This window comes from Podarcis bocagei, assembly GCF_964188305.1.
Source record: "Podarcis bocagei genome assembly, chromosome: 4".
Lineage (NCBI taxonomy): Eukaryota > Metazoa > Chordata > Lepidosauria > Squamata > Lacertidae > Podarcis > Podarcis bocagei.
This window is the reverse complement of record NC_138128.1, coordinates 15,990,233-16,014,986: the sequence shown is the minus strand read 5'-3', so window position 1 is coordinate 16,014,986 and position 24,754 is coordinate 15,990,233. Positions and strand designations below refer to the sequence as shown.

Genomic DNA, 24,754 nt, shown 5'->3' with positions numbered 1-24,754 from the left:
TATTAATTATACCCCCGCCCATCCACTCTGGGCGGCTTCCAAAAAAATATTAGAATACTGTAATACATCAAACATTAAAAGCTTCCCTAAACAGGGCTGCCTTCAGATGTCTTCTAAAAGTCTGGTAGTTGTTGTTCTCTTTGACATCTGGTGGGAGGGCGCCACTACCGAGAAGGCCCTCTGCCTGGTTCCCTGTAACTTAGCTTCTCGCAGTGAGGGAACCGCCAGAAGGCCCTCGGAGCTGGACCTCAGTGTCCGGGTAGAGCAATGGGGGTGGAGACGCTCCTTCATCTGGTCCAACCCCTTGTGATACAGGAATCTTTTTCCCAACATGGGGCTCGAACTCACAAACCTGAGATTAAGAGTCTTACGCTCTACCGGCTGAGCTATCCCAGGATGAAACTAAATCTAAAATCACAGGAAAAACAAGGCAATGTTCTTTCTCTCTCTCTGTGTGTGTGTGTGTTATTTGTGTGTGTTGTTTGTGTGTGTCTTTCTGCAAATGAGTGATAGCAGGAGAGAGCCTGTGTCTCACGAGTCAAAACAAAAAGAGGCCAGTAGACTCTGGCCTGAAATGACCTCCTTCACGTATTTTAATTCATCTCTGCTGCCAGGACTAGCCTTCATTTAAGATGTGTTAGAGAAATATTCCCCACACAGTGCATGACCCTTGAAAAACATTGCCAGATCTAAAGAGGGAGGTTTGGCTGTCTCTGTGTGGCAGCACACACAAGAGCAGAATTTTAGACAAAGCATTATGTACTTTAAGCTTCTCCAATGACTCAACATTTATGGGCGCCAAGTTGGCATAGCATTGCTTCTAAGAGCAAAAGGTAATTATATTATTACACATGCATGCTAATCTAAGCCTACATATACTGCAGACTTGTTGCAATAACTCTGCTAGGAATATAAGAGCTCCACTGGGTCAAGGGTCCATCGAGTCCTGCAATTGCTTTAAAACTATTCATTTATTTCATTCGATTTATGAATCGCTTCCTAGGAAACCTTTCAAAGGGATTTCAGTTGCCAGACAGATGTTTCTGGGAAGATCACCAGCATAGAACATACACAACCATTTGCCATGTAGGGATGGGCAGATCTGTCAACTTGGTTTCTCTCAATTTTTCCAATCTTCAGCCCAGACCTCTTCACATTTCTACATCTGCCTGTGATTTTTTTAAAAGCCCTCATGAAGATTCATCAGCATTCTAGCGCTAATTTCTCTTAATATGCACATTTTGTATGCAATTTGGTGGAACCATGGTTTAGTCTGCCAAGCTAAGACCTACTCTCAGAGAGCAGTTATCAGGAAACACAAGGAAGGGCCCTTATTTGCCTTGAAAACAGAGAACTTTAAGAGGTGGGAAGCTGCCTTTATCAAGGCTGACTAAGTGCAGATGTTCATGCTCATTCATAGTTAGGGAAAACAAACTATGGTTAAGTTTATGCTTGCACAGGGTCTAAAATCTGTCCCGCTCCAAGTATCCTGTGCAACATGGAAAGGGATCCTGGAGTGCATCCCTAGAAGTGTACTTGGATGACTTGTATAACTGCAGTCTTTAGTAAATGAATCAGATATATTAATCAGTTAGGCATGTTCTGATTCTCAAAAAAAAAAAAAAGATTTATCGGGAAGCACACTTTAAAAAAACATTTACTTGTATTACTTATATTTAATCTTAATATTTACAAAAATCTGTAGACAGCAAAAGGTATTCTCTTTTCATGTCACGCAGAAGGGAATACAGTCGTACCTTGGTTCTCAAACGCCTTGATACTCAAACAACTTGGAAGCCAAACACAGCAAATCCGGAAGTATGTGTTCCGGTTTGCGAACTTTTTTTGGAAGACGAATGTGCTTTGTTTTGAGGGCCACACTTCCGTTTTGAGTGTTACACTGAGATCTATCTGTTTTTGCTATTTATTTTGCATTTTTGTGGCTCTTTTTTGTTTTGTTTTTGTGACTATGTAGAACCTAGTTCAGCTATTGATTGATTGATTGATTGTGTGACTGCAGTACATTGTTTACTGCTTTCAATGGTCTCGTTAGATAGTAAAATTCATGTTAAATTGCTGTTTTAGGGGTTGTTTTTAAAAGTCTTGAACTGATTACTCCATTTTGCATTACTTTCTATGGGAAAGCGCGCCTTGGTTTTGGAACGCTTTGGTTTTGGAACAGAGTTCTGAAACGGATTAAGTTTGAGAACCAAGGTACCACTCTACCTCTTCTGTGATGGCTCCTAGCGCAACCTATACATCAGGTGGGTGAAGAATGTGGCGTTGTTCAATGTTGTGGACTACAACTCCCATGACCCCAGCCATGGGATGATGGGAGTTGTAGTCAGCAACTTCTGGAGGGCACCATATTAGCTACTATAGCTCTGCCTTCCATGCATCTTCTGTAACCAAAAGCAATATACGATTTCTATTGATAAGAAAAATTTATGCAGATTGAAACCAATTAAAAATAAATTAAATACACTGAAACCGATACAACTAATTGGCTAAGACTTCTTCTTCTTTTTTTTAACCGAGCAGCACCTCAGGCTGCATGTGCAACTGCTGTGTGACCCTGGAAGAACTTTTGTAAACAGCTCTGAGTTGTTGTTGTTGTTTTTCTACAATCAAGCAGCATACAAACAATATGAAATAAATAATAAAATAAATAAACTTAGCAAACAAAATCAAAGGGAAGAGGCGCATGTCACGGTTCATCACTTACCGTTCCGTGATAGTTTCTGTACAACGGCATTTTTAGGAGGTTTGTTAAGTAATCTTCCAGTTGTTTCTGCAAGGCAAACGCAAAATACTCCATTGAATCTCATTTCTTACTTGGCTTATCATTGCTTTTCAGAATCAGAAAAGTCCAAGCAGTACAAACAAGCAAGTCTCCATTTGAACTAGCAACCTGAACCTAGCTGTTGCTCTCCATCATGAGAAAAAGGGGGCAGGAGTGGAAGAAGGAAAGGGAGAGGAATGATTAATAGCAGGTGTCGAACGAATGAAGGGGAAAGGAAAGAGAAAGAGATCCCAGGCGCCAGGGGAAGTGTTACGTGGAATGACTAGAAACTTGACATCTGCAGAAAAGTAAAAGGAAAACAGCACAGAGAATTCAGGAAAACCAGAGCATTTTTTACAGTTGTCTAGTATGGATTATCAGCAAGGATCTCCATCCCACGAATCCATCACTCACTCCACTCCTTCCACACAATGCAGCTAACCCGCCTGACTGCATTTATTCATGGTGAACACAATGGATGCAAAACAAGAAGCATGTTTAAGTGTTGCGCACAAGACTATGGGCAGGTTCGCACCTGAAACGTTTGCGTTTTCACAAATCCTCCACTGCCAGCAACAGTTTGCTTGCAGTGAGAAACTGTAGGTGGGCGATGCTTGTGTCTAACCCACATTTGTCGTGCTTCCTCCTGGATTTGTCTCTTTCTGCCTGTTCGACTACAAGAGCATCGACAGCCAGAGCGATCTGAACTTAACTGGGGTCTGGGAGAATCAGGACAGGAGCCAAAATTGCATCCAAAGCCCAGCCAACTCATGCTGGCCAGAGCGGAAAGTGGGGCAACGGCTTCCTTTCCCTTTTCTCCTTGCTAGCACCCTCCTTTTGTCTTTGTCCATGAAGTTTTCTTGGCAGGGATACTGGAGTGGCTTGCCGGTTCCTGCTCCAGGTGGATCACATTTGGTCAAAACTCTCCACTATCACTTTTTAGTGATGTATGGAAGTGAGAGCTGGACCATAAAGAAGGCTGATCGCCGAAGAATTGATGCTTTTGAATTATGGTGCTGGAGGAGACTCTTGAGAGTCCCATGGACTGCAAGAAGATCATACCTATCCATTCTTAAGGAAATCAGCCCTGAGTGCTCACTGGAAGGACAGATCGTGAAGCTGAGCCTCCAATACTTTGGCCACCTCGTGAGAAGAGAAGACTCCCTGGAAAAGACCCTGATGTTGGGAAAGATGGAGGGCACAAGGAGAAGGGGATGGCAGAGGACGAGATGGTTGGACAGTGTTCTCGAAGCTACAAACATGAGTCTGACCAAACTGCGGGAGGCAGTGGAAGACAGGAGTGCCTGGCGTGCTCTGGTCCATGGGGTCACGAAGAGTCGGACACGACTAAACAACAACAATAACAGCACCCTCCTTGCATCCAAAGCCACCAGTGCCCTATCTGTGCCCTGATACGCTGATGGCAGAATTGCTAGGAGGTACTTAGGGCCTCTACTGCAGTGGGGCACCCCCAGTAACACTCCTCTTGGCTGCTGGATGCTGGCAGAGAAGAACCTACACACATACACTCACACACCAGTCATCGACTTGGGGAGTTAGCACTGCACATCTGTTGTTACTGCAAAATCCCATTCTGTTGTCCAAGGCGCCACTCGGGTCAAGCTAGGGATGGTCAGCTGTTAATATCAATAAGTTTAAGTCAATATCAATAGGCCAGGCAGGGGTAGTGCACATTTATCATCCTGAAAGCCACATTCCCACATGTGAGTGGTGGACTGGGTAGGACAATGAATGCAAATTGTACCCGTGTGCTGCAAGTTGGCTTCTACACAAACTGTCACAGCACTGCCAGGCAAGGAAGGAACTAACTATTGTCAAAAAGCACACTTACATGTTAGGAAAAGGCATGTCCATCAGTCCTACATCTCTCGGCTACTCCGAGATGTGCACCCAATGAGGCAGCTGCCGCAACAGAGAGGCCCTGCACCCGACTTCAACTTATGTATCTCCCCCCTCCAAGCTGTGCACAGTCAGCCGAAGACTACGCCTGCAGGTAACCTTCTGTTCCTCCCTCTTCGCCCCTCTACTGGTCCTGGGAGACAGTGGAGCAGGAGAGACGGGGAGAGGAGGAGGAGGTGTGGAAGCCAGCCTGACCCCTCTCTCCCTCCTCCTGCACCTGGTTCTTCCCTCTCCAATCCTAAAGCTTCTCCTGCCTCTGACTCTCTTCTCCTGGCTGTAACAGGCTCCCCCAGATCATGGATCCCTTCTTCAAAGTCAGTCTCCAACCAGCTTTCTCCCGGTGCTCAGTCATCAGTATCCAGCCAGTTCCTGACACAAACTCACACTCCCCTCTCTGTCTTTCATCCAGACCAAGCAAGAAGCATCATCAAAGTTCAAGGGCAAATTCCAGCCAGGCAGAAACACTTGAGTTGTGAAGCAGAGCCAGAGAGGGTTCGTGGCCTGGGGAGAGGGTGTGTGATTCAGGGAGAGTCCCCAGGGCCTGAGAGAAGGGCTTGGAATAGGGTTGAAGACGATCCACAAGAGGAAGGACGCTTACCCTTCTGCTGGACAGGTGTTCTTCTCTGGCCATATTGTCAGAGGTGCGCGGTAGGTTTGGCATTTGCCTTGCCTCTCCCCTTTTGATGGTCTGCCTTCGGACCGTGTGTCTGAAAAATACAGCGATTGGGTTGTCTGGGGGGATTTTTTTTTTAATTTAATATTTTATTAAGTTTTATCAGTGAAAAAATTCAGAAAGAATACAAAAACAGAAAAATACAAAGTCAAAATACAAAACTACAAACATTAAACACAAAAAAGAAAAAAGAAGAAAAAAGAAGAACACACAAAGAAAAAAAAACAAAACTCCCTCTTTTTAAACTCATCTTTAGTTAACTTATTTTCTTGACTTCCTCACGCCTCCCTTTTTTGTATCCCTTTTTTAAAGTTGGTTCAGCAAATTCATTCCAATTCAATTTGTCTATTTATCAATCTCCTCTTACATTTTACCTTGTTGCTAGAACCCCTTCGATTCATTTCAACGTCATCAACATTCAAAAATTTTGCAATGTTTCTGTAAATAAGTCTTAAATTTCCTCCAGTCTTCTTTCACTGACTCTTCTCCCTGGTCTCGGATTCTGCCAGTCGTCTGGGGGGATTTTTTTGCCAAATCTTTTTTATTGGTTTTCAAATTTTTACAATGTTCATGTATTCTGCCCACCATGCAGGAGAACAGAATCTCACATGTTAAGGTAAACAGGCTACACTGAAAGCATTCTTATACCACTGCAGTTTGTTAAGGCTGCAGACCCCACAGAGCGACAATTCCCAGCTTCATTAGCAAACTACAGTTTCCCAGGGGTTTCCATGACTGCTAAAATGAGCTATGGGCATGCTTTAAACATATGGTGTAGCTGTGCTCATAAAGTGCCTCTGGATATAAGCCATCTAATCATAGATGCATGGACATGAGGAATATTGCGTTCGTTTTCCTGATTATAGTGCTTGTGTCCCATTTTCTAATGTTCCTTCTACACTCCAGGACCTGCTATGTTATGGAATTGTGGCTTTTCAATAAGTATACTAGCATGTAGTGCTAAATTTCATTCATACGTGACACAACGAAGAACGTCACTGGGCGATGTCACTACTCAGCCACCCATTCCAAACATTTGTACTTTGGTTCCTCCAAATTTGTCACTTTTTACTCCCGTGATTTTTAGGGTTAAAGGGGCTGCAAACAGTTTTGTGTTTTTTTTCTGGAATCGAATAACACGGAAATGAGCGCTAAACGTTCAAGGTATTCCATTCGTTTTCTGGAAATGGCTCTTATGTCCTGTGAAACCTAAAATTCCACCACAAGCAAATCATGGCCTAGAAAGGCCTTTGCGCCGTTGTTACCTTCTTGTAGGGATGGGGATCCGAATGAAAGCTTTGTACCGCAGCAGTTCCCTGTGAAACTCTTGGAAGTGCTTGAATTTCCTTTTCACCTGCCATGTAAATTCCCCGTGTGTCAACTCAATGGTGTAAACATGTAGACTCGGCACCTTCAGGAAAGAACAAAGTTGTTTAATGGTGCTAACCCCATTGCATCCTAAAACAAATTGGGTTTGTACAACCTTCCTGTAGTCCAGATAAGATGGCGTCACTGTTAGTGGGCCATTCCCCAGACCAGATGGATGGGAGATTGCTTGCTGTTGATGGGGTTACACTCCCACTGAAGGAGTAGGTATGTAGCTTGGGTGTACTTCTGGACCCTTTGCTGTCGCTTGAGGCTCAGGTGGTCTCGATGGTGCAGAGTGACTTCCATCAGCTTCGGCTAGTGGTCCAGCTGCGCCCCTTGTCTGGACAGGGACAGCCTAACTTCTGTCATCTATGCTCTGGTAACCTTTAGGAAGAGAGTTGACCTTGGAACTGGGAGACCTTGGGTGGCATCCAACGAATGACTTCTATAAGCAAGGATTTCGTCTTGTGCAACAGAACTTCCTCTCCCATCTCCTCCGTGTGGCTTGTGCCCTCCCCAAATCTGCTCCGGAGAGTTGGGGGAAACTCCCAAAACAGATTTAGGGGGTGCACGAGGAGGAGTGGGGGGTGTTGTTCCATTGCACAAGTGGAAATCCTTGCACTGCTGGGGACTCTTTGGTTGGATCCTGTCAATCTTACCATTTCTGAAGGACATGTAAGTTAGCAAGACGAGGAAAGGCCTCTACCTGAGACATTTAAGAGCTTCTTTAAGAGCACACTGAAGGATCAATTCTTTGCAAGTGCAGAATGGACATTATGTGGCGCTTGCAAAAGTGTCAGTTCCACAAGTCTTCATTACATTTGGAGAAGCTTGAACAATTGAATTATTATTATTTTTTACTTGGCAAAGTTTCACCATGTCAAAATGAGAGAATCTCTGCCTTAAAAAGCTTTCAGGTCCCATAATGCAAATTCCAATTAGTAGTCAGCGTGTTCATCAGCTTCTACAGATGGACCACATATGGTCTCCTATTGTTTTAGAATAGCAGTTTTCTGTGGGTCATGTTATGTATGTCTGATAAAACATGCAGGTTGGAATTCAACGGTGAGCTGCTAACAAGATTGCTTAATCCAGGCATGGGCAACCTTCGGCCCTCCAGATGTTTTGGCCTACAACTCCCATGATCCCTAGGTAACAGGACCAGTGGCCAGGGATGATGGGAACTGTAGTCCAAAACATCTGGAGGCCGAAGGTTGCCTATGCCTAGTTTAATCAGTGCAAACATTTCTGCCTCCCAGGTGGAACAAGCTCCCCTCTTCTCCCTGCCCTGTTCTGGGGGGGTGGGGTGTCTCCCAATCCCCTGAACCGATTTGGGGAGGGTGCAGGGTTATGCAAGGGGAGGAGTTCTGTTGAGTTGGCTTCTGCTACTGCAATGACTTAGTTGAATTCAGTCCTTAGTTTACCATTTTATTTTCATGCAACTTTCCATCCCACTCTCCACCTCAAAAAGCAAAGCACTTAGCAACAGAAACATGGATGCATCATGAAATGTGAACTGATATATATATATATATATATTTTAAAGCGCTGCACTGGAAAATAAGATCTGACCTTTGTTGTTGAGGTACAGCGTTCCACTTCCAAAACTCGCACTCGGATTGGACACCCAGTTAGGTAGGGCTGTGTATGAGCCTCTTTAAATCCTTTAGTGTTATAAATGGCAGAGAACGGAATGCCCACTGCAAATGATGAAATGGCAATTTTGGTACCAGTCCTTTAAAGCACAGCTTGGAACACAGCAGGCAAAAGTTTAATATTGAAAGCTGCTAAATAAGAGACATTGCAGCACATAACGGATATTTTTTTCCAACCAAGTAGCAATGCATGAGGGACGCGGGTGGCGCTGTGGGTAAAAGCCTCAGCGCCTAGGGCTTGCCGATCGTCAGGTCGGCGGTTCGAATCCCCGCGGCGGGGTGCGCTCCCGCTGCTCGGTCCCAGCGCCTGCCAACCTAGCAGTTCGAAAGCACCCCTGGGTGCAAGTAGATAAATAGGTACCGCTTACCAGCGGGAAGGTAAACGGCGTTCCGTGTGCTGCTCTGGCTCACCAGATGCAGCTTTGTCACGCTGGGCACGTGACCCGGAAGTGTCTCCGGACAGCGCTGGCCCACGGCCTATAGAGTGAGATGGGCGCACAAACCCCAGAGTCTGTCAAGACTGGCCCATAACGGGCAGGGGTACCTTTACCTTTACATTTAGCAATGCATGATTCTGTCATTTTCTGTTAAATCTCAGTTTCTCACCTTTTCACTCTTAAATTAAATTGTTATTCACCCTGGGAACTCAGAGAGAGCGACAGGTAATAAATTTAACAACATCACCATATTTCTACATCAGCTTGTGATTTTTTTTAAAAAAAGGTTGTCATGAAAACCAATCAGGTGTGTTTCTTTATCCTGCCCCCACCCAAAAAACCCACACCCATCTCTAGTCCTTAACTGGATATGCCAGGGATTGAATTTGGGGTTTTAAAGCATTTACTCAACCCATGAATTTGGTCTGTTTCTCTGTTTAAAAGGGGGGTGGATCATTACACACACCACGATTCACATTCCATAATAATCCTTGTGACTGGGGCAGCTTCAGAAAATCTGGTCTTAAAGTTTAGTGTTTACCCGGGAGACTCGGAACAAGAGCCTCAGGTGACAACCTACATAATTAAACTGCAGAAAAAACAGCTAAAATCCACAAAATTTATTTTTTAAAAAACAAGGAGTTCTATGTGCCAAGGAATTTGTCCTATCATATGCTGAGTGTCCTACATTTCCTTGCAATAAACACAGATTTTAATCTGAAGAGGCACAGAAAACCTGAAGCAGACTGGCGGTGCTCATTCCAAAGTTATCCCTCAATTCACACATCAAAGTCCCATTGCATTCTAACTCATGGGAGAAGATTTAGCAGCAACTGAGATACTGCTGGGATAAGGTCAGTCAGAAGAGCACGAGACTCTTAATCTCAGGGTTGTGGGTTGGAGCCCCATGTTGGACAATAGATTCCTGCATTGCAGAGGCTTGGACTGGATGACCCTTGTGGTTCCTTCCAACTCTACAGTTCTATGAAAAGTATGATAAAGACTATGGTTCCTGTTAAAGAAAATATGCATCACAGTATTTACTGCTGCTCAGCGATGCAGATGAATTTTAAACTAAACTCTACTTGTCAAACAAGTGGGGGCGCAGCCTGCTTGGTGCAGCAGTTCCTTTTATTTACTGGGCTGGGTTTGCCGATTTGCTCCTGCCATAAATTCTACACAAGTCTCTTGGAAACCAGCAGAAACTAGGAAGCCAGAAAAATAAACGACATTTCATCAACCTCCGAGCTATTTGTTTGCAGTTAATTCATTTAGGCAACTGAAAGATTGGAAAGTGATGAAAGGAGGGGAATATTACAATTTAAGTAGCAATACAGAGGAGACAGGCAGCTTGGCAGAGAGGAACAAGCTTCCATTGTGTACAAAGAAGAATGTAAAGCTCCCTGCTCAAATTATTATTTTGCTGTATGTGTGCTAGCTTCTTATAAAAGCACAGAGCTACGTGTTCTGTTTTTCATGTGCAACAGCAGAAATTGGGATCGACATACATGGCGATTCAGGCCATAATATTGTTATTATATTTATTTACTGTATATCCCACCCTTTTTCCCAGAAAAGGGGGCTCTTTAGCTCATTCTGCTGAGTGGAGCTCTGAACTTGGGATCCTAAGTCAAACACTGACAACATTACATGCATCTATAGGCCTCTCTGGATCTCAGCCAGCATTTTATAGAAGTAAATAAAATTATGCACAGAAAGCGGCTAGGGAAAAATTTCTCTTCCTTTCTCATAACGCTAGAATTTGAAGCTGAATGTTAGAAGATTCCAGCAGAGAATCTTGCATAGCTCTTTGCTCCTTCCCATGATGAGCCGAACCAAAACTGGTTTGACTTCGACCTTTCGTAGAAGAAGCAGGTTTTGAGAGAGCCTTTAGAGCAAAGCAGCCTTTCATTAAAAAAGTGGATTGTTTTATAGCAGGTAACAGAAGGAAGAATGCTATGACAACTGGAGATAAGGCTGCTGGAGCACAGGAAATAAGGAAATACTAGCCAAGGTGGATGAGCAAGAAACTTTGGGGAAGAGGCTTTGGCACAGTGGTGGAGAATTTGCTTCGTAAAGGTCCCGGGTTCAGTCCCTGGCATCTCTAGGTAGGGCTGGGCAAGATTTGTGTCTGAAACCCTGGACAGCCACTGCTGGTCCATGTTGACAATACAGTCATACCTTGGGTTACAGACGCTTCAGGTTGCGTTTTTTCGGATTACAGACCACTGAAACCCGGAAGTACTGGAACGGGTTACTTCTGGGTTTCGGCAGTCGCGCATGGGCAGAAGTGCTAAATCGCACTTTGCGCATGCGCAGAAGCGCCGAATCGCAACCCGTGTGTGCGCAGACGCGCTGCTGTGGGTTGCGTGCATCCCACATGGATCATGTTCGCAACCTGAGAGTCCACTGTACTGAGCCAAATAGACGAATGGTCTGTCTTGGGATAAGGCAGATTCCTACATTCAAAAGTGACGCAGCTCCTTGAAGACTTCCCTTGTGACTGCGAAATCTCTCATTCAGCCTGTATCCCTTTTGAGATTTTCCCAAGCACCACCCACAATTTGATTCCCCCTGCACTACTCTCATGAGGACTAGCAAATTGACCTTTTTAAAATAATAATAAAAAAATGAACCCAGAGATTCCAAAGCAGTCCGATTCTGCTGCAGAAGAAGGCCCTTATTATACATCTTTGCGCCACTGACTCACCAGGTGCTTTGGGGTCATTCAGCACGTCCGCATCCACCTCCTCCCCTTCGAAGTGGAGCTCCCTTGTGTCCAGGCTTTCGATGATGTTGGTCATGTCGTTGGCTATTTTCCTCAAGGCTGAGGTGTTCAATTTCCTTTCATTGCTGAGAGACATCTTAAAGGCTCACACTCACCCAGGGGGGGCTGTTTGAGTGAAGAAAACGAAGAATTTCCATTACTCTTATTACCTGAAATCTGCGGCAACGTCAAAGAGCCATCGGCTTGCCCTATTTCTGGGGGAGCTCGAAAGTATGGTTGTGATTTTCCCCCTTGATCTTATTGTTTTATCTGACTAGAGATGGTCAGTCAGGTCATGTATCAATAATAATAATAATAATAATTTATTATTTGTACCCTGCCCATCTGGCTGGGTTTCCCCGGCCACTCTGGGCGGCTTCCAACAAAGATTAAAAATACATCAAAATGTCACACATTAAAAACTTCCCTGAACAGGGCTGCCTTCAGATGTCTTCTAAATGTCAAGTAGTTGTTTATCTCTTTGACATCTGATGGGAGGGCGTTCCACAGGGCGGGCACCACTACCGAGAAGGCCCTCTGCCTGGTTCCCTGTAGCTTTGCTTCTCACAGTGGGGAAACAGCCAGAAGGCCCTTGGAGCTGGACCTCAGTGTCTGGGCAGAACGATGGGGGTGGAGACGCTCTTTCAGGTATACTGGGCCGAGGCCGTTTAGGGCTTTAAAGGTCAACACCAACACTTTGAATTGTGCTTGGAAACGTACTGGGAGTTATGTGGTCTCGGCGGCCGCCCCCAGTCAGCAGTTTAGCTGCCGCATTCTGGATTAGTTGCAGTTTCCGGGTCACCTTCAAAGGTATAGAGCGCATTGCATAGTCCAAGCGGGAGATAACTAGAACATCCACCACTCTGGCGAGACAGTCCGTGGGCAGGTAGGGTCTCAGCCTGTGTATCAAATGGAGCTGGTAAGCAGCTGCCCTGGACACAGAATGGGCCTGCGCCTCCATAGACAGCTGTGAGTCCAAAATGACTCCCAGGCTGCGCACCTGGTCTTTCAGGGGCATAGTTACCCCATTCAGGACCATCGAGTCCTCCACACCAGCCTGCCCCCTGTCCCCCAAGAACAGTACTGTCTTGTCAGGATTCAACCTCATAAGAGTGACCAGAGGAGGAATGACCGCTAAGAGGAGAACAGAGAGAAGAAACGCCATGGTGCATCTACAGCAGCAAAACCGGACAACTTCCTCTACCCCAACTACAACAAAACATGTCTCTTCCATATCAGTCTCTGCAGCCACTGCAGGCACAATAACTCTCCAACGGTTTGACTTCACCCCCAAAGGCATACGCCTCCCCTTCCACCGAGAAAGGAAAGCGCCGACAATCTATTTGTAAGCAGCTTTGAGGCGTGTTACAATCAAGCGAGGTATAAATTTTATGAATAAATAATAAACATGTGTATAAATAATAAACATGTGTAAAACAGGCTGTGAGCTCAGCGCGAGAACGGAAAATGAATTCCTGGCCTTGGGTGTTCCTTGAGGCAACCTGTTTCTCTCCATTCAAGGCAGAGACTGGAATAAGGAAAATGGGATCCCCTACTCCAGAATATGCTGGTTGAAATAAGATTATATTGATTACCTTAGCAAAACAACAACACACAACCCTCTCTGGCCCCCTCCCCAACGCAGCTCTCTGGAGCTCTCTAAAATTTAAAAGCCTTTGGTTTGTATAAATATTTAAGGACAAAGCACTTCATCATTTATGAAGGGCACATTTCTGTATGACAAGGGATGCATCCCTTTAAAATATTCAAAAGTAGACACCACAATCCTTTCGCTACCACCACCGCCAAGTATTTTAAAAGGTACAACTCCAATAGGACAGGAAATGTAAGAGCGCTTGAGTATATTGTACTTGGATGAAGGATTCAAACCACCAAGTGTGAAATAATACCAGAAAGCTAGGTTTATGTCTGGAGAAGGGTCTGGCTTCTAAGTGGTCTTGCTTTGCAAGGCTCAATGGAATATACTCTGGAAGTGTGCACTCGATTCTGACCAAACTATGCCTCCTGGTGTATCTTTTGCTTCAGGAGGCTTAGTTTGCTCAGAATTGGGTATATACTTCAAGAGTTAATGCTAAATGCATTACTTCTGGTAAATGAGCTACTATAGCTGTTAGAGGCCCATGAAAATAGGTGTCCCGGGCTTTTTAGACTCGCCTACCCATCTACGATCTGAAACCAAAGGGTTGCTAGATGTGAAATATATTGGCAGCTCTCCTACTCGAGGTCTAATTGTGAGCCTTCCTGGGCTTCCACAAAGGCTCATTTGGGCACACTCATTTCACCCCAAATGCCTTATTGCAAGCTCATTCTATGCATATTCCAATAAAAGAGAGAGAAACGCACAGCTAATTATATGAATGAATCAGCCTGGCATTTGTAGGAAGCATCATTTTATGGGAGGGTTGGAATTACACACCTGGTACAGCCCATCAGAAATGGGAAGTGCAAATATCGTAAGATATTTAATATATATAAAAAGCATTGTTGTACAGGAAAACTCAAGGCAGATGGAAACAGCATGACACATGCTTGAATGAACTGGATGAGCCCCAGGAAGCAATATCTTCCTTTTGTACAACCAATCAGCAGTCTTTCACACCAAGTCATGTGCCTGAGTCGTAGGAACTGAATTGCTTCACCCATTAAGCTTGAGGACAAAGCCCAAGAGATTCGCCTGACTTTCATATATGTGCTGGTCTTCTTGCAGGCAGCGTAATTGCAAAAGTAATAAAGCTCTTGACATTTCTCGAAGCGCCAGGGTTAAGTCTTTTTGCCCTGGAGCCAAATAACCAATGATAGCAGTATCCTTTATTGAAGCAACTTCAATTGCTTTTGAGTTTTCAAGTTGCGCCGGGCTTCATGCATCCTATAGGGCTCTAGAGACGAGCAAAAGTTGTTCCGGCTGCAGACACAGGGCCAGGAGTGGGGCAGCACAGGAAGGGCAGTGCTGCTGTCTTCTGGCTTCCCAACCCAAATGTGTGGGGCAGGGCGAGGCAAAAGGGAACTGAGCTTCATGGCTAAGTAGGGATTTGAACCCTGGTCTCCCAGATCCTAGTCCAGCACTCTAACCACAACACCACAGTGGCTTCCTTATGTCCCCATATTGCAATGCATCCCCTCAGGTTCTGCCTGTGGGGTCAAAATAATAACGTTGCCACATGTTGAAGGGCAGTAGAGTGGTGACCTCACTCATCAAAAGCACTGCTGTCTCAGGAGTGACAAAACTGCATGGGAAGCAGGAAGAATCTGTTCCTCATTCCGTTAACTATCTCTGTGTCTTTTCTTCCACTTTTATTTACACTGCATTGTTCCTGCCTGGTGAGTATTATGCAATCTCAAAGGCATGTCAACATTATGCAGCCCAAAGCAGTTTTAAACTGATGAGTTTTCTTCAATGATGACTGTCCAGAGGGGATTTTGGGTCGTTTGTGGGAACTGAATGCTCCCAGATCATCGGACAAGCCACTAAACAGGGGCGTGAGGTTAATTAAAGGAAACAGGTTGTAAGCAAAGAACAGGGTAATTAGTTCATTACATGCATAGCTCTCATGTTTTTCCTTTCCCAGGAAAAGAGCAAAGCAATTTGATCACAGCTTAAGCGGGAAGCCTTTGGGATTATGCATGGAACCACATGCTGACATTCACCGTTCCCAGCCTCAATATGTTGTCCGCCATTGGCTACATAATGATCAATTTTTGTACAGGAAACGTCCATTTATGCATGCTGCATTTGCGTGTGACCACACACACATGCGGTGCTGGGAACCCAGAAGCAGGGGGGAAACTCAGGGCAGTCCTGCTGGCTTGCGAGGAGACCCAGAGCCTGAAGAGGAGAGCTGATATGCAAGGTAGCAAAGCTGCAACAGCTGCTTCCCCATGCGTCACCTGTGCAAGGCCCATTATCCCTCTGCTCGTTCTGGAAGCTTCCGGTCAAGGGAGCCACACTGTCCTTCCAGTTCGCATGAGACAGTGGGGTGCAGGGAAGTGGCTGCTACTGCTACGCTACCCCGCATGTCAGCTGTTGAAGGGAAGGCCTCAGCAAAGTCTCGCTTCGCCCCTGGCTCACAAGAGGACCCTCCCCAGATCCCTAAGAGGACATCCTCTTTGGGGTCTGGGGAGGGTCTCCTCGCACTCTCCAGGGTGCTCCAAATATACAGTACACAATTTTGGTTACACACGCAGAGGTGCAGAACGTAATTCCCGCGTAAATTGGATGTTGCCTGCGTTTGTGGTTACCCAAGCCACAGCACAAGCAAGCATAAGAAAACCTTTTTAGCTTCGTTCCCGCCTGCATGCGACGTTGCAGAGTGAACACATCTAGGGCTTTGCTCCCAACTTCCATGCGCTGGAACCAAAGGTGAGAATGGGCCCCTATGTGCACACAACTGGTAGGGCTTCTACACATGAATCAGTGGCGCTGGTTGAATCAGGATTCCTGATCACAGGTAAGGACAGCACAGGGCTGGTCCTTGCAGCAGTGAAAGGCCCTTACCAGCACCGCCAACCCTAATCTCTGAATGCCCACGCTCAGGTGTTTTTTGCATACATTTAACAGGAGAGGGAAGAGACACAATGCAATGCATTACTGAAGCACGTGGAATACCAGTTCTGATTCAGGCCAATAATGCTTCAGACGTGAGGCTCAGCCTTACCATGAACTTAAGTAACGGCGCTGCATTTTCCGGGGGTTGGAGGATAATAAGATGCAAAGCCATTTGAGATGTGCCTAGCTGAAGCAACCTACATTAGTGTCTGTTGCTGTCAGGATGATCCTTGAAAACCGACAAGCATCCATTTGTCTCCCTAAGCTCTTCTATTAATTGTTTATTTAAAAAACAAACAAACTGGCAAAGAGAAAGACGATGCATAATACACCTTCGCCAATTAACCTAAGGTGTGTTTTGTATCATAGTGGACCAAATATCACCGCTTTGTGGCCTGCTTCGTGTACACCTGTGCGCACACAGACCTGTAGCACCACAAAGAGCAGGGTTGTGGTATGTGTGTGTGAATATTCTAATCCCCTTTCCCACCAGATTGTTAGGTTGGCTGGGGAAGACCTCTGCAGTCATCCCTATCCAGATGGCTACAGGATTTGCACACATACTATAACCATGTGGGATAGCACCACAGGGGATGCCTATCTAACAAGCCATGTTTTGTGTTTGTGTTTGGGGCAGAGCAGGGAGCCTGCAGCACAGAATGCTATGTGGGAGGAAGCAATTGAAAGGAGCATGGCCTAACAGTTGGGGGGCAGAGGGATTATTGTAAACTGGAAGATGGAGAAGGGAGAGAGTAGAGGGAATTTGTTGGGTGGGAATGGGTTTAAGACCAAGGGGTGTAGAGTCAATCAGTCAATCAATCAATCAATCAATCAATCATTTTATTTGTATGCCACCTTTCCAAAGTTAAAACCATGCTCAAATTCCATAACTACAAATATAACAAAAGTAGTAATAAACATCAAAAGGTACACAACCAAACCGAACAATTTCCACTAACTTCCATCAGCGCCCGCCTCCTTGGGTTTAGGAGGTCCTAATCACATTCATTGCACACTTAATTTCACCGCAAATAAACCGCGTTGTTAATCCTGGGTGATACTTATTTTTACTGATTTCATAAAATTTATATTCCACTTGATTGTAGAATCCCTCACTTAAAGGGTCTGAATACCTGCCCCAATCCCTAGAAAGGCCCAAGCCTGTGTTGTTCGCACAGTGAGACTACAGCAACTATCCTATGCAGTTGTGGGTACCATCTTTTTTGTAAAAAAATGTTGCAATAGCTCCTAGAGAGACATGACCCTCTTCAACTTACAGTTAGCCAACCCCTTCATTTCTGTTGAACTCAATAGCACTACAGCCGCTGCTCCCAACCAGTGTGACTACTCTTTACACTTTGTAGTAGATCTTTGGCACCTCTTGGAACTGAGCCGAAGTTCACCTTCCCTCCAGTCATCTCCATGACTAACAGCTCTTCCACACAGGAACGTACTCCATATAGAAATCTCTCTCCTTTTGGCACAGCGCTGACCCTGTCAGTGGGAGGTGAGTCAGTTGCTCATTATTGGACTTCCTCTTCCTGTGAACCGTGAGCATCAGCGGCTGGGAGAAGCAAGGCGGTTTTAGAGGAAAAACCCGAAAACCTTCTCTCTGCGCATCAGCAACCCTTACTGAGCAAATACACCAAGGGGCTTCTTGGGTTTGGGCATCTATTTTCGAGAACGCTTGCAAACTGGCAACGGTGATAAAACATATCTTTCATGAGCTACCCCAAACCGTTGAGAAGACCAGGAAACTAAAAACTAACAAAAATGGCCAATGTGCCACCAATGGCCTACAATCTTAGAGGGCCACCAATTTGGGTGGCTTTTCACAGAATCAATATGATTGTAGAGTTGGAAGGGGCTCTGAGAGTCATTTAGTCCAACCCCTTTGCATTGCAGGAACCTCAGCTAAAGCATCCATGGCAGATGGCCATCCAGCCTCTGCTTAAAAACCTCCAAGGAAGGAGAAGTCCACAACCTCCCGAGGGAGACTGTTCCACTGTCGAATGACTCTTACGGTCAGAAAGTTATTCCTGATGTTTAGTCAGAATATCCTTTCTCGTAACTTGAAGCCATTGGTTCGATTCCTACCCTCCAGGGCAGGAGAAAACAAGCTTGCGCCTTCTTCCATGTGACATCCCTTGAGATGTTTGAAGACGTCTGCCATATCTCCTCTCAGTCTCCTCTTTTCCAGGCTAAACATACCCAGCTCCTTCAACTGTTCCTCATCAGGCTTGGTTTCCAGACCCTGGATCATCTTGGCTGCCCTACTCTGCACACATTCTAGCTTTTATTCTAGTCTTTACAGGAAGGGCAGGATAAAAATGTGCCATTAATATAGTCTCTAGTGCAGGCTGTAAGAGGAGCTACTCACTGCATCAAGCCAGTGAGGATTACCGTATTTTTCGCTCCATAAGATGCACCTGACCGGAAGATGCACCTAGTTTTTAGAGGAGGAAAACAAGAAAAAAAATATTCTGAACGAAACACTGGATGTATGATTTTTGTGGTTCATGCTGTGGCCACAGACATGATATGTGATTTGATGGTGAGTTTGGGGTAGCCCAATGCAAAAATCCTGGGGATCCATGTGGATCCGTACTTTGTAACCATGTTTTTGTGCCATTGCGGCCCCACACAACAGTGGATGCGTGATTTTTTGGTGCAGGCTGTAGCCATGGACATGCTATGTGATCTGATGGTGAATTTGGGGTGACCCAATGCAAAAATCCTGAGGATCCATGGGCTTTTACCTCCCCCCTCCCAGGCAGCCTCCTTTATCGCTAGCGTCCCTTATCTCCCTCCCCATCGCTTGCCAATCAGCTGCTCAGCGGCTTTGTTTCCACATTCCCTTCCCTCTTTCTAAAAAAAAAAGAAAGAAAGAGCGCGATCTGCTTTTTGCCCCTGGGCAATTCAGCTCCAGGGACCACACATTCGCTCCATAAGACGCACAGACATTTCCCCTTACTTTTTAGGAGGAAAAGGCTATCAATGGCTACTAGTCACAATGGCTATATTCTGCCTCCATTGTTGGTGCTGCCTACTAGGGATCACAAGCAGGGAAAGGACTATTGTGCTCATGTCTGGCTTGTGGGCTTCCCATGGGCTTCTGGTTGGCTACTGTGAGAAGAGCCTATGGCCTGAATCTGGCAGTCAGGCTCTTTGTATGTCCGTACACTTCTTGCAATCGTCAGCTCTCATAAACATTTATTACCCATCACTGCTTCCTTAAGAGGGATTCTCCTAGGCATGCTTTAACTAATTCTGCTGGTACCTATTTTGAAGGAACAAGATTGTTGGCAAATTTCCATGATAGTGGGCAGCAAATATTCTAAATGGTTTAGGGGAACATATTCATCCATAGCTCTCCCACAGATGGGGACACTTAGAAACAAATTAAGTGACGACTTTATTTTCGCAGTAGGTACAGGCTGTGCCTCTCTTTGATGAAACAATGGTCATTGACTTAGAATCATAGAATCATAGAATCATAGAGTTGGAAGAGACCACAAGGGCCATCGAGTCCAACCCCCTGCCAAGCAGGAAACACCATCAGAGCACTCCTGATATATGGTTGTCAAGCCTCTGCTTAAAGACCTCCAAAGTAGGAGACTCCACCACACTCCTTGGCAGCAAATTCCACTGTCGAACAGCTCTTACTGTCAGGAAGTTCTTCCTAATGTTGAGGTGGAATCTTCTTTCTTGTAGTTTGGATCCATTGCTCCGTGTCCGCTTCTCTGGAGCAGCAGAAAACAACCTTTCTCCCTCCTCTATGTGACATCCTTTTATATATTTGAACATGGCTATCATATCACCCCTTAACCTCCTCTTCTCCAGGCTAAACATGCCCAGCTCCCTTAGCCGTTCCTCATAAGGCATCGTTTCCAGGCCTTTGACCATTTTGGTTGCCCTCCTCTGGACACGTTCCAGTTTGTCAGTGTCCTTCTTGAATTGTGGTGCCCAGAACTGGACACAGGGAAAGCCCATAAAATGAGCCCTAGCTCCCATGTCCCAAGGATAACGGAGCGGAGGCAGGGTGATGTGATGCATAAGAACTGGAGATGTAGACCTGGGTTCAAATGCCTAGCACTTGGCCATGAAACTCACTGAGCAGGTTGGAAAGCTATGCAGGCATATGGAAGTAAGTCCAATTGAACAAAATGAGACGGCACCTTATTTGTAACAACAACAACAACAACAAAGCATTACCACCTGGACATGTTGATATTTTGTTTCAAAAGGCAGTTAGGAGCTTGGGTGATATTACATATTTCCCCCTAACAGACTAGGTAAAGGTAAAGGACTCCTGGACGGTTAAGTCCAGTCAAAGGCGACTCTTGGGTTGCGGCGCTCAATTCACTTTCAGGCCGAGGGAGCCGGCGTTTGTCCACAGACAGCTTTCCAGGTCATGTGGCCAGCATGACTAAACTGCTTCTGGCGCAACGGAACGCCGTAACGGCAACCAGAGCGCAAGGGAACGCCGTTTACCTTCCCGCTGGAGTGGTACCTATTTATCTACTTGCACTTTGACATGCTTTCGAACTGCTAGGTTGGCAGGAGCTGGGACAGAGCAACAGGAGCTCACCCCATTGTGAGGATTTGAACTGCCAATCTTCTGATCAGCAAGCCCAAGAGGCTCAGTTGGTTTAGCTGAGCTTAAAATTTGGGCATCTTAAATCACCCCTATTGGCTGTAGTATTTTGCAAAGGAGAGTCATGGAAACGGCACTTCCTGAAACACAGTGATGAGGAGGCATTGCTCCCTGCCATCCTGCTGCCTAGTCGACTGAAAACAGGTGTTTGCAGCAATGAGTTAATAACTTACTAATTAATGTACAAAGCAAGTTCATCTGACAAGTGAGGCCTGGCTGTGCCAGGCACAAGGTGGAACGCCGGCACTACCAAGATGACTCTTATTTTCTTTCTCTCCCACTGTGCCCTCATCCTTGACATCGACTTAAGATAATTTATTGGCTGGTTAGGGCCATTAAGTCTTGTCGGGCAAGATTAAATAGCACTTGCGATAAAGAATTTACAAAATCATGGTTTTATTAACTTTGACTATGCAAACAGCACCCATGTGCAAAGGGTCTCCCATTTGTGGAAGGATTGTTCTTTAAAACCAAGAAGCAGGAAGACTGAAGTAGGATGCTGCAACAAAATATTGCAGTGTTACAGCCAACTCTCTCTCCCAGGAGACTGGATTCCATTATCCTTCCCCTAGCTTTCCAGTTCCCATCTTCAGCTGAAAAAGTGTTCTCAAACCCTACTCTAGGGCTATACAAGGAACGGCTAAGGGAGCTGGGCGTGTTTAGCCTGGAGAAGAGGAGGTTAAGGGGTGATATGATAGCCATGTTCAAATATATAAAAGGATGTCACATAGAGGAGGGAGAAAAGTTGTTTTCTGTTGCTCCAGAGAAGCGGACACGGAGCAATGGATCCAAACTACAAGAAAGAAGATTCCACCTAAACGTTAGGAAGAACTTCCTGACAGTAAGAGCTGTTCGACAGTGGAATTTGCTGCCAAGGAGTGTGGTGGAGTCTCCTACTTTGGAGGTCTTTAAGCAGAGGCTTGACAACCATATGTCAGGAGTGCTCTGATGGTGTTTCCTGCTTGGCAGGGGGTTGGACTTGATGGCCCCTGTGGTCTCTTCCAACTCTATGATTCTATGATTCTATTCTATGATTCTATGACAACAAAAACAAAGTTTTGACCAATGCAGAAAATTGTGGCTTTCAACACAAAGCATGTTTCCCCCCTCACAAACATATACCATTCACCCTGATTTTGGATATCATTTATCCTCGCAAAGATCTCTGGTGAATTCAAAAGCTTGCTTGCTATTTTGAGATATTTAGATTGGTTATTAAAAAATGGATTTGGGGATTTTCCAAAATAAGGCTGGCCGTTCAACTCTTAGGCATGCATGGGAATGTAATCTATTTCCCTCTTCAGCTCGCCTACTGGGTTTCTCTCTGAGAAAGGCCTGTTTATCTGGCATACAGAGAACTGGCAAACAGTGTCCCAGGGGCAGAGGACATCATCATCATCATCCCTGCTGGGAAATAAATGGCAGCACTTAGACCCTGCCCATCCCTCCAGAGCAGAGTGAGGAAGAAAGAGAAATGTCGAGAAAGAAAGGTATAAAGATTTTAGAGCACAGGTTTGTGGTGATCTGGATTTTAAAGACACTTGTGACCGTAATAAATAAGTGTGCACTTTGTACCCATGTTAATTGCCACACTTGGTACTTGCTTGGCAATACGTCCCTACGAAAACATGTTTTGAGTAGCAACTAACCTTGGGGCAACAGCATAATTTATAGGAGGAAGGAAAGGGGCGCGTGTTGGTTTTGCATCCATTTGCATAACCACAACTTCAGGTGTTTGTTAACTTCTTCAACAACCATACCAACATTACTAACATCCACACACCCCAAAAAGACTCCCTATAACTCCTGACACCAAGCCACTGGCCGATAATCTCAACCACCCATCTCAACTATAGCATCTTTCTTTTGCTCACAGACAGCAAGAGGAGAGAGTTCGTGAACTGAGGGTGTCACTTTGCCAACTGAACAGTATTTTCACCATCCGAGTCATAAAACAGGCCACATTCCAGCAATGCAGGAAGTCAGAGGTTTGGGAACACATTGATCCACACAAACACGCACACACTTTGCCCTTCCACCAAGCAAAAAGCAATACAGTGGTACCTCGGGTTAAGTACTTAATTCATTCCGGAGGTCCGTACTTAACCTGAAACTGTTCTTAACCTGAAGCACCATTTTAGCTAATGGGGCCTCCTGCTGCCGCTGCTGCACGATTTCTGTTCTCAACCTGAAGCAAAGTTCTTAACCCGAGGTAATATTTCTGGGTTAGCGGAGTCTGTAACCTGAAGCGTATGTAACCTGAAGCGTATGTAACCTGAGGTACCACTGTACCACAATTAAGAAATCACATTCCAGGCAGGCAGGCGCAACGAGGGATATAGCCTGAGGAGAGGCCTCCTGAGGGCCAGATATGAAAGCTCAGAGGGCCACATTGGGCCTCCGGTCCTGAGGCTCCCAAGCCTGATGAGAGGTGTATTTTGTTTTGATTGTGTAATCATATATGAATTCCTCCCTTTGCATTTCAGGCTTGCCAATCCATAACAGCCTAACATTTCGGCAAGAGCCGTTAATGCGGCTACAATGTTGATGCAGGTTATTTTAGGTGCCTGGACAAACATATTACAATCTATTTCAGGATAAAATCCGGACTTTTATAGCACTGTTCTGCCTCCCCTGCCCCACATCAGTGACTCTTAACTGCTTAGCCCATAGTCCCTGCACTCCCCACTCAGAGCCCAGTTCCCACAACCCTTTGCAACCAGTGACCCTTCTGGCGAGGTTTCTTTGGAAATATCCTACAGTTCCTCCTATTGACTAAATGCTGCTATGGGAACAGCACCGGACAGGACCCGGCACGATACAAAGCTGCTTGTTCTGCCCTGACGAGGCTAGATTTGTGATTTTTTCGGGACCTTGAACAATAATGGAACCCTTTGCTCTTTTCCTCTAATTCAGTTGCCAGAAAGGCTTGTGGCCTAGTTCTTGGTAGTGATTCAGACTGCAGAAGGTGGCTTGTGTATTAAATGCGCACCCCCCCCCCCAAATATAGACATTCTCCACAAAGAGAAAGCAAGCATTTCAGAGAGAATGATTCTAACTCAGCCTCCTTCCTGACATGCTAGATTTCCTTTTTTTTAATATAAATATTTATTAAGATTTTACAAATTATAACAAACATAACAATACACACACACACAAAGATAACATAAAAAAGAACAAGTATAATTTCAATACCTTATTTTCTTAAAACTTATTTGACCGACCTCCTCATACCTCCCCTTTCTGCGTTCCCATTTCAAAAATTCAATTCAGCAAATCCTCACCCTTGATTTTATCTAATTATCATCCTTACTTTCCTTTCACTTAAATCTTTACAGCTGTACTCCATTTAGTTTTAAAAGCCACATTATTCTAAAATTCATAAATTTTACAATATTTCTTAAGGTAGTTCTTAAATTTCTTCCAATCTTCTTCCGCCGTCTCTTTTCCCCGGTCTCGGATTCTGCCAGTCATTTCTGCTAGTCCCATATAGTCTATCACCTTCATCTGCCATTCTTCCAAGGTGGGTAGATCCTGTGTCTGACATGCTAGATTTCCATGAACAGGGTTTTTTTTCTGGGGCGGGCATTCCATCATGTGACGCAACAAATACAACCATCTGCTCTGCTGGAAAACATGGCGGGGAGTCCTGCTTGTGGGTTTCCCACAGGTATCTTGCTGGACTAGGTAGGCCATTGGCCTGGTTCAGCAGGCTTGTCTTATATTCATAATTCCCTGCATACAGAAAGCTAGCATGTCTGGGAAGTTAAGAAGCTGCCTCATACAAAGCCCGACCAATGGTCCATGTAGGCTGGTAGCTGCTTCTCCAGTGTTTTGGGCATGGTTTTTTCAATCGCTGGGGGACTGAACACGCAAACCATGATCTCTACCCAGTGGCGTAGTGTGGGTTGTCAGCACCCGGGGCAAGGCA

General features: G+C 45.2%; 1 protein-coding gene across 2 annotated transcripts in view; it reads right to left on the bottom strand.

Annotated features, from left to right (window-relative positions):
* PLD1 (phospholipase D1) overlaps window positions 1–24,754 on the bottom strand; it is a 135,764-nt gene that overhangs the window by 60,413 nt on the left and 50,597 nt on the right. For both annotated transcript variants that reach the window (XM_081190054.1, XM_081190053.1), the window contains exons 2-6: window positions 11,546–11,728; window positions 8,316–8,443; window positions 6,641–6,786; window positions 5,301–5,409; window positions 2,726–2,791 (exon numbers count right to left, since the gene is read on the bottom strand). In XM_081190054.1, coding sequence (XP_081046180.1) covers window positions 2,726–2,791; window positions 5,301–5,409; window positions 6,641–6,786; window positions 8,316–8,443; window positions 11,546–11,699 — 603 coding nt within the window. In that variant the 5' untranslated portion in view covers window positions 11,700–11,728. The remainder of the gene's footprint in view (window positions 1–2,725; window positions 2,792–5,300; window positions 5,410–6,640; window positions 6,787–8,315; window positions 8,444–11,545; window positions 11,729–24,754) is intronic.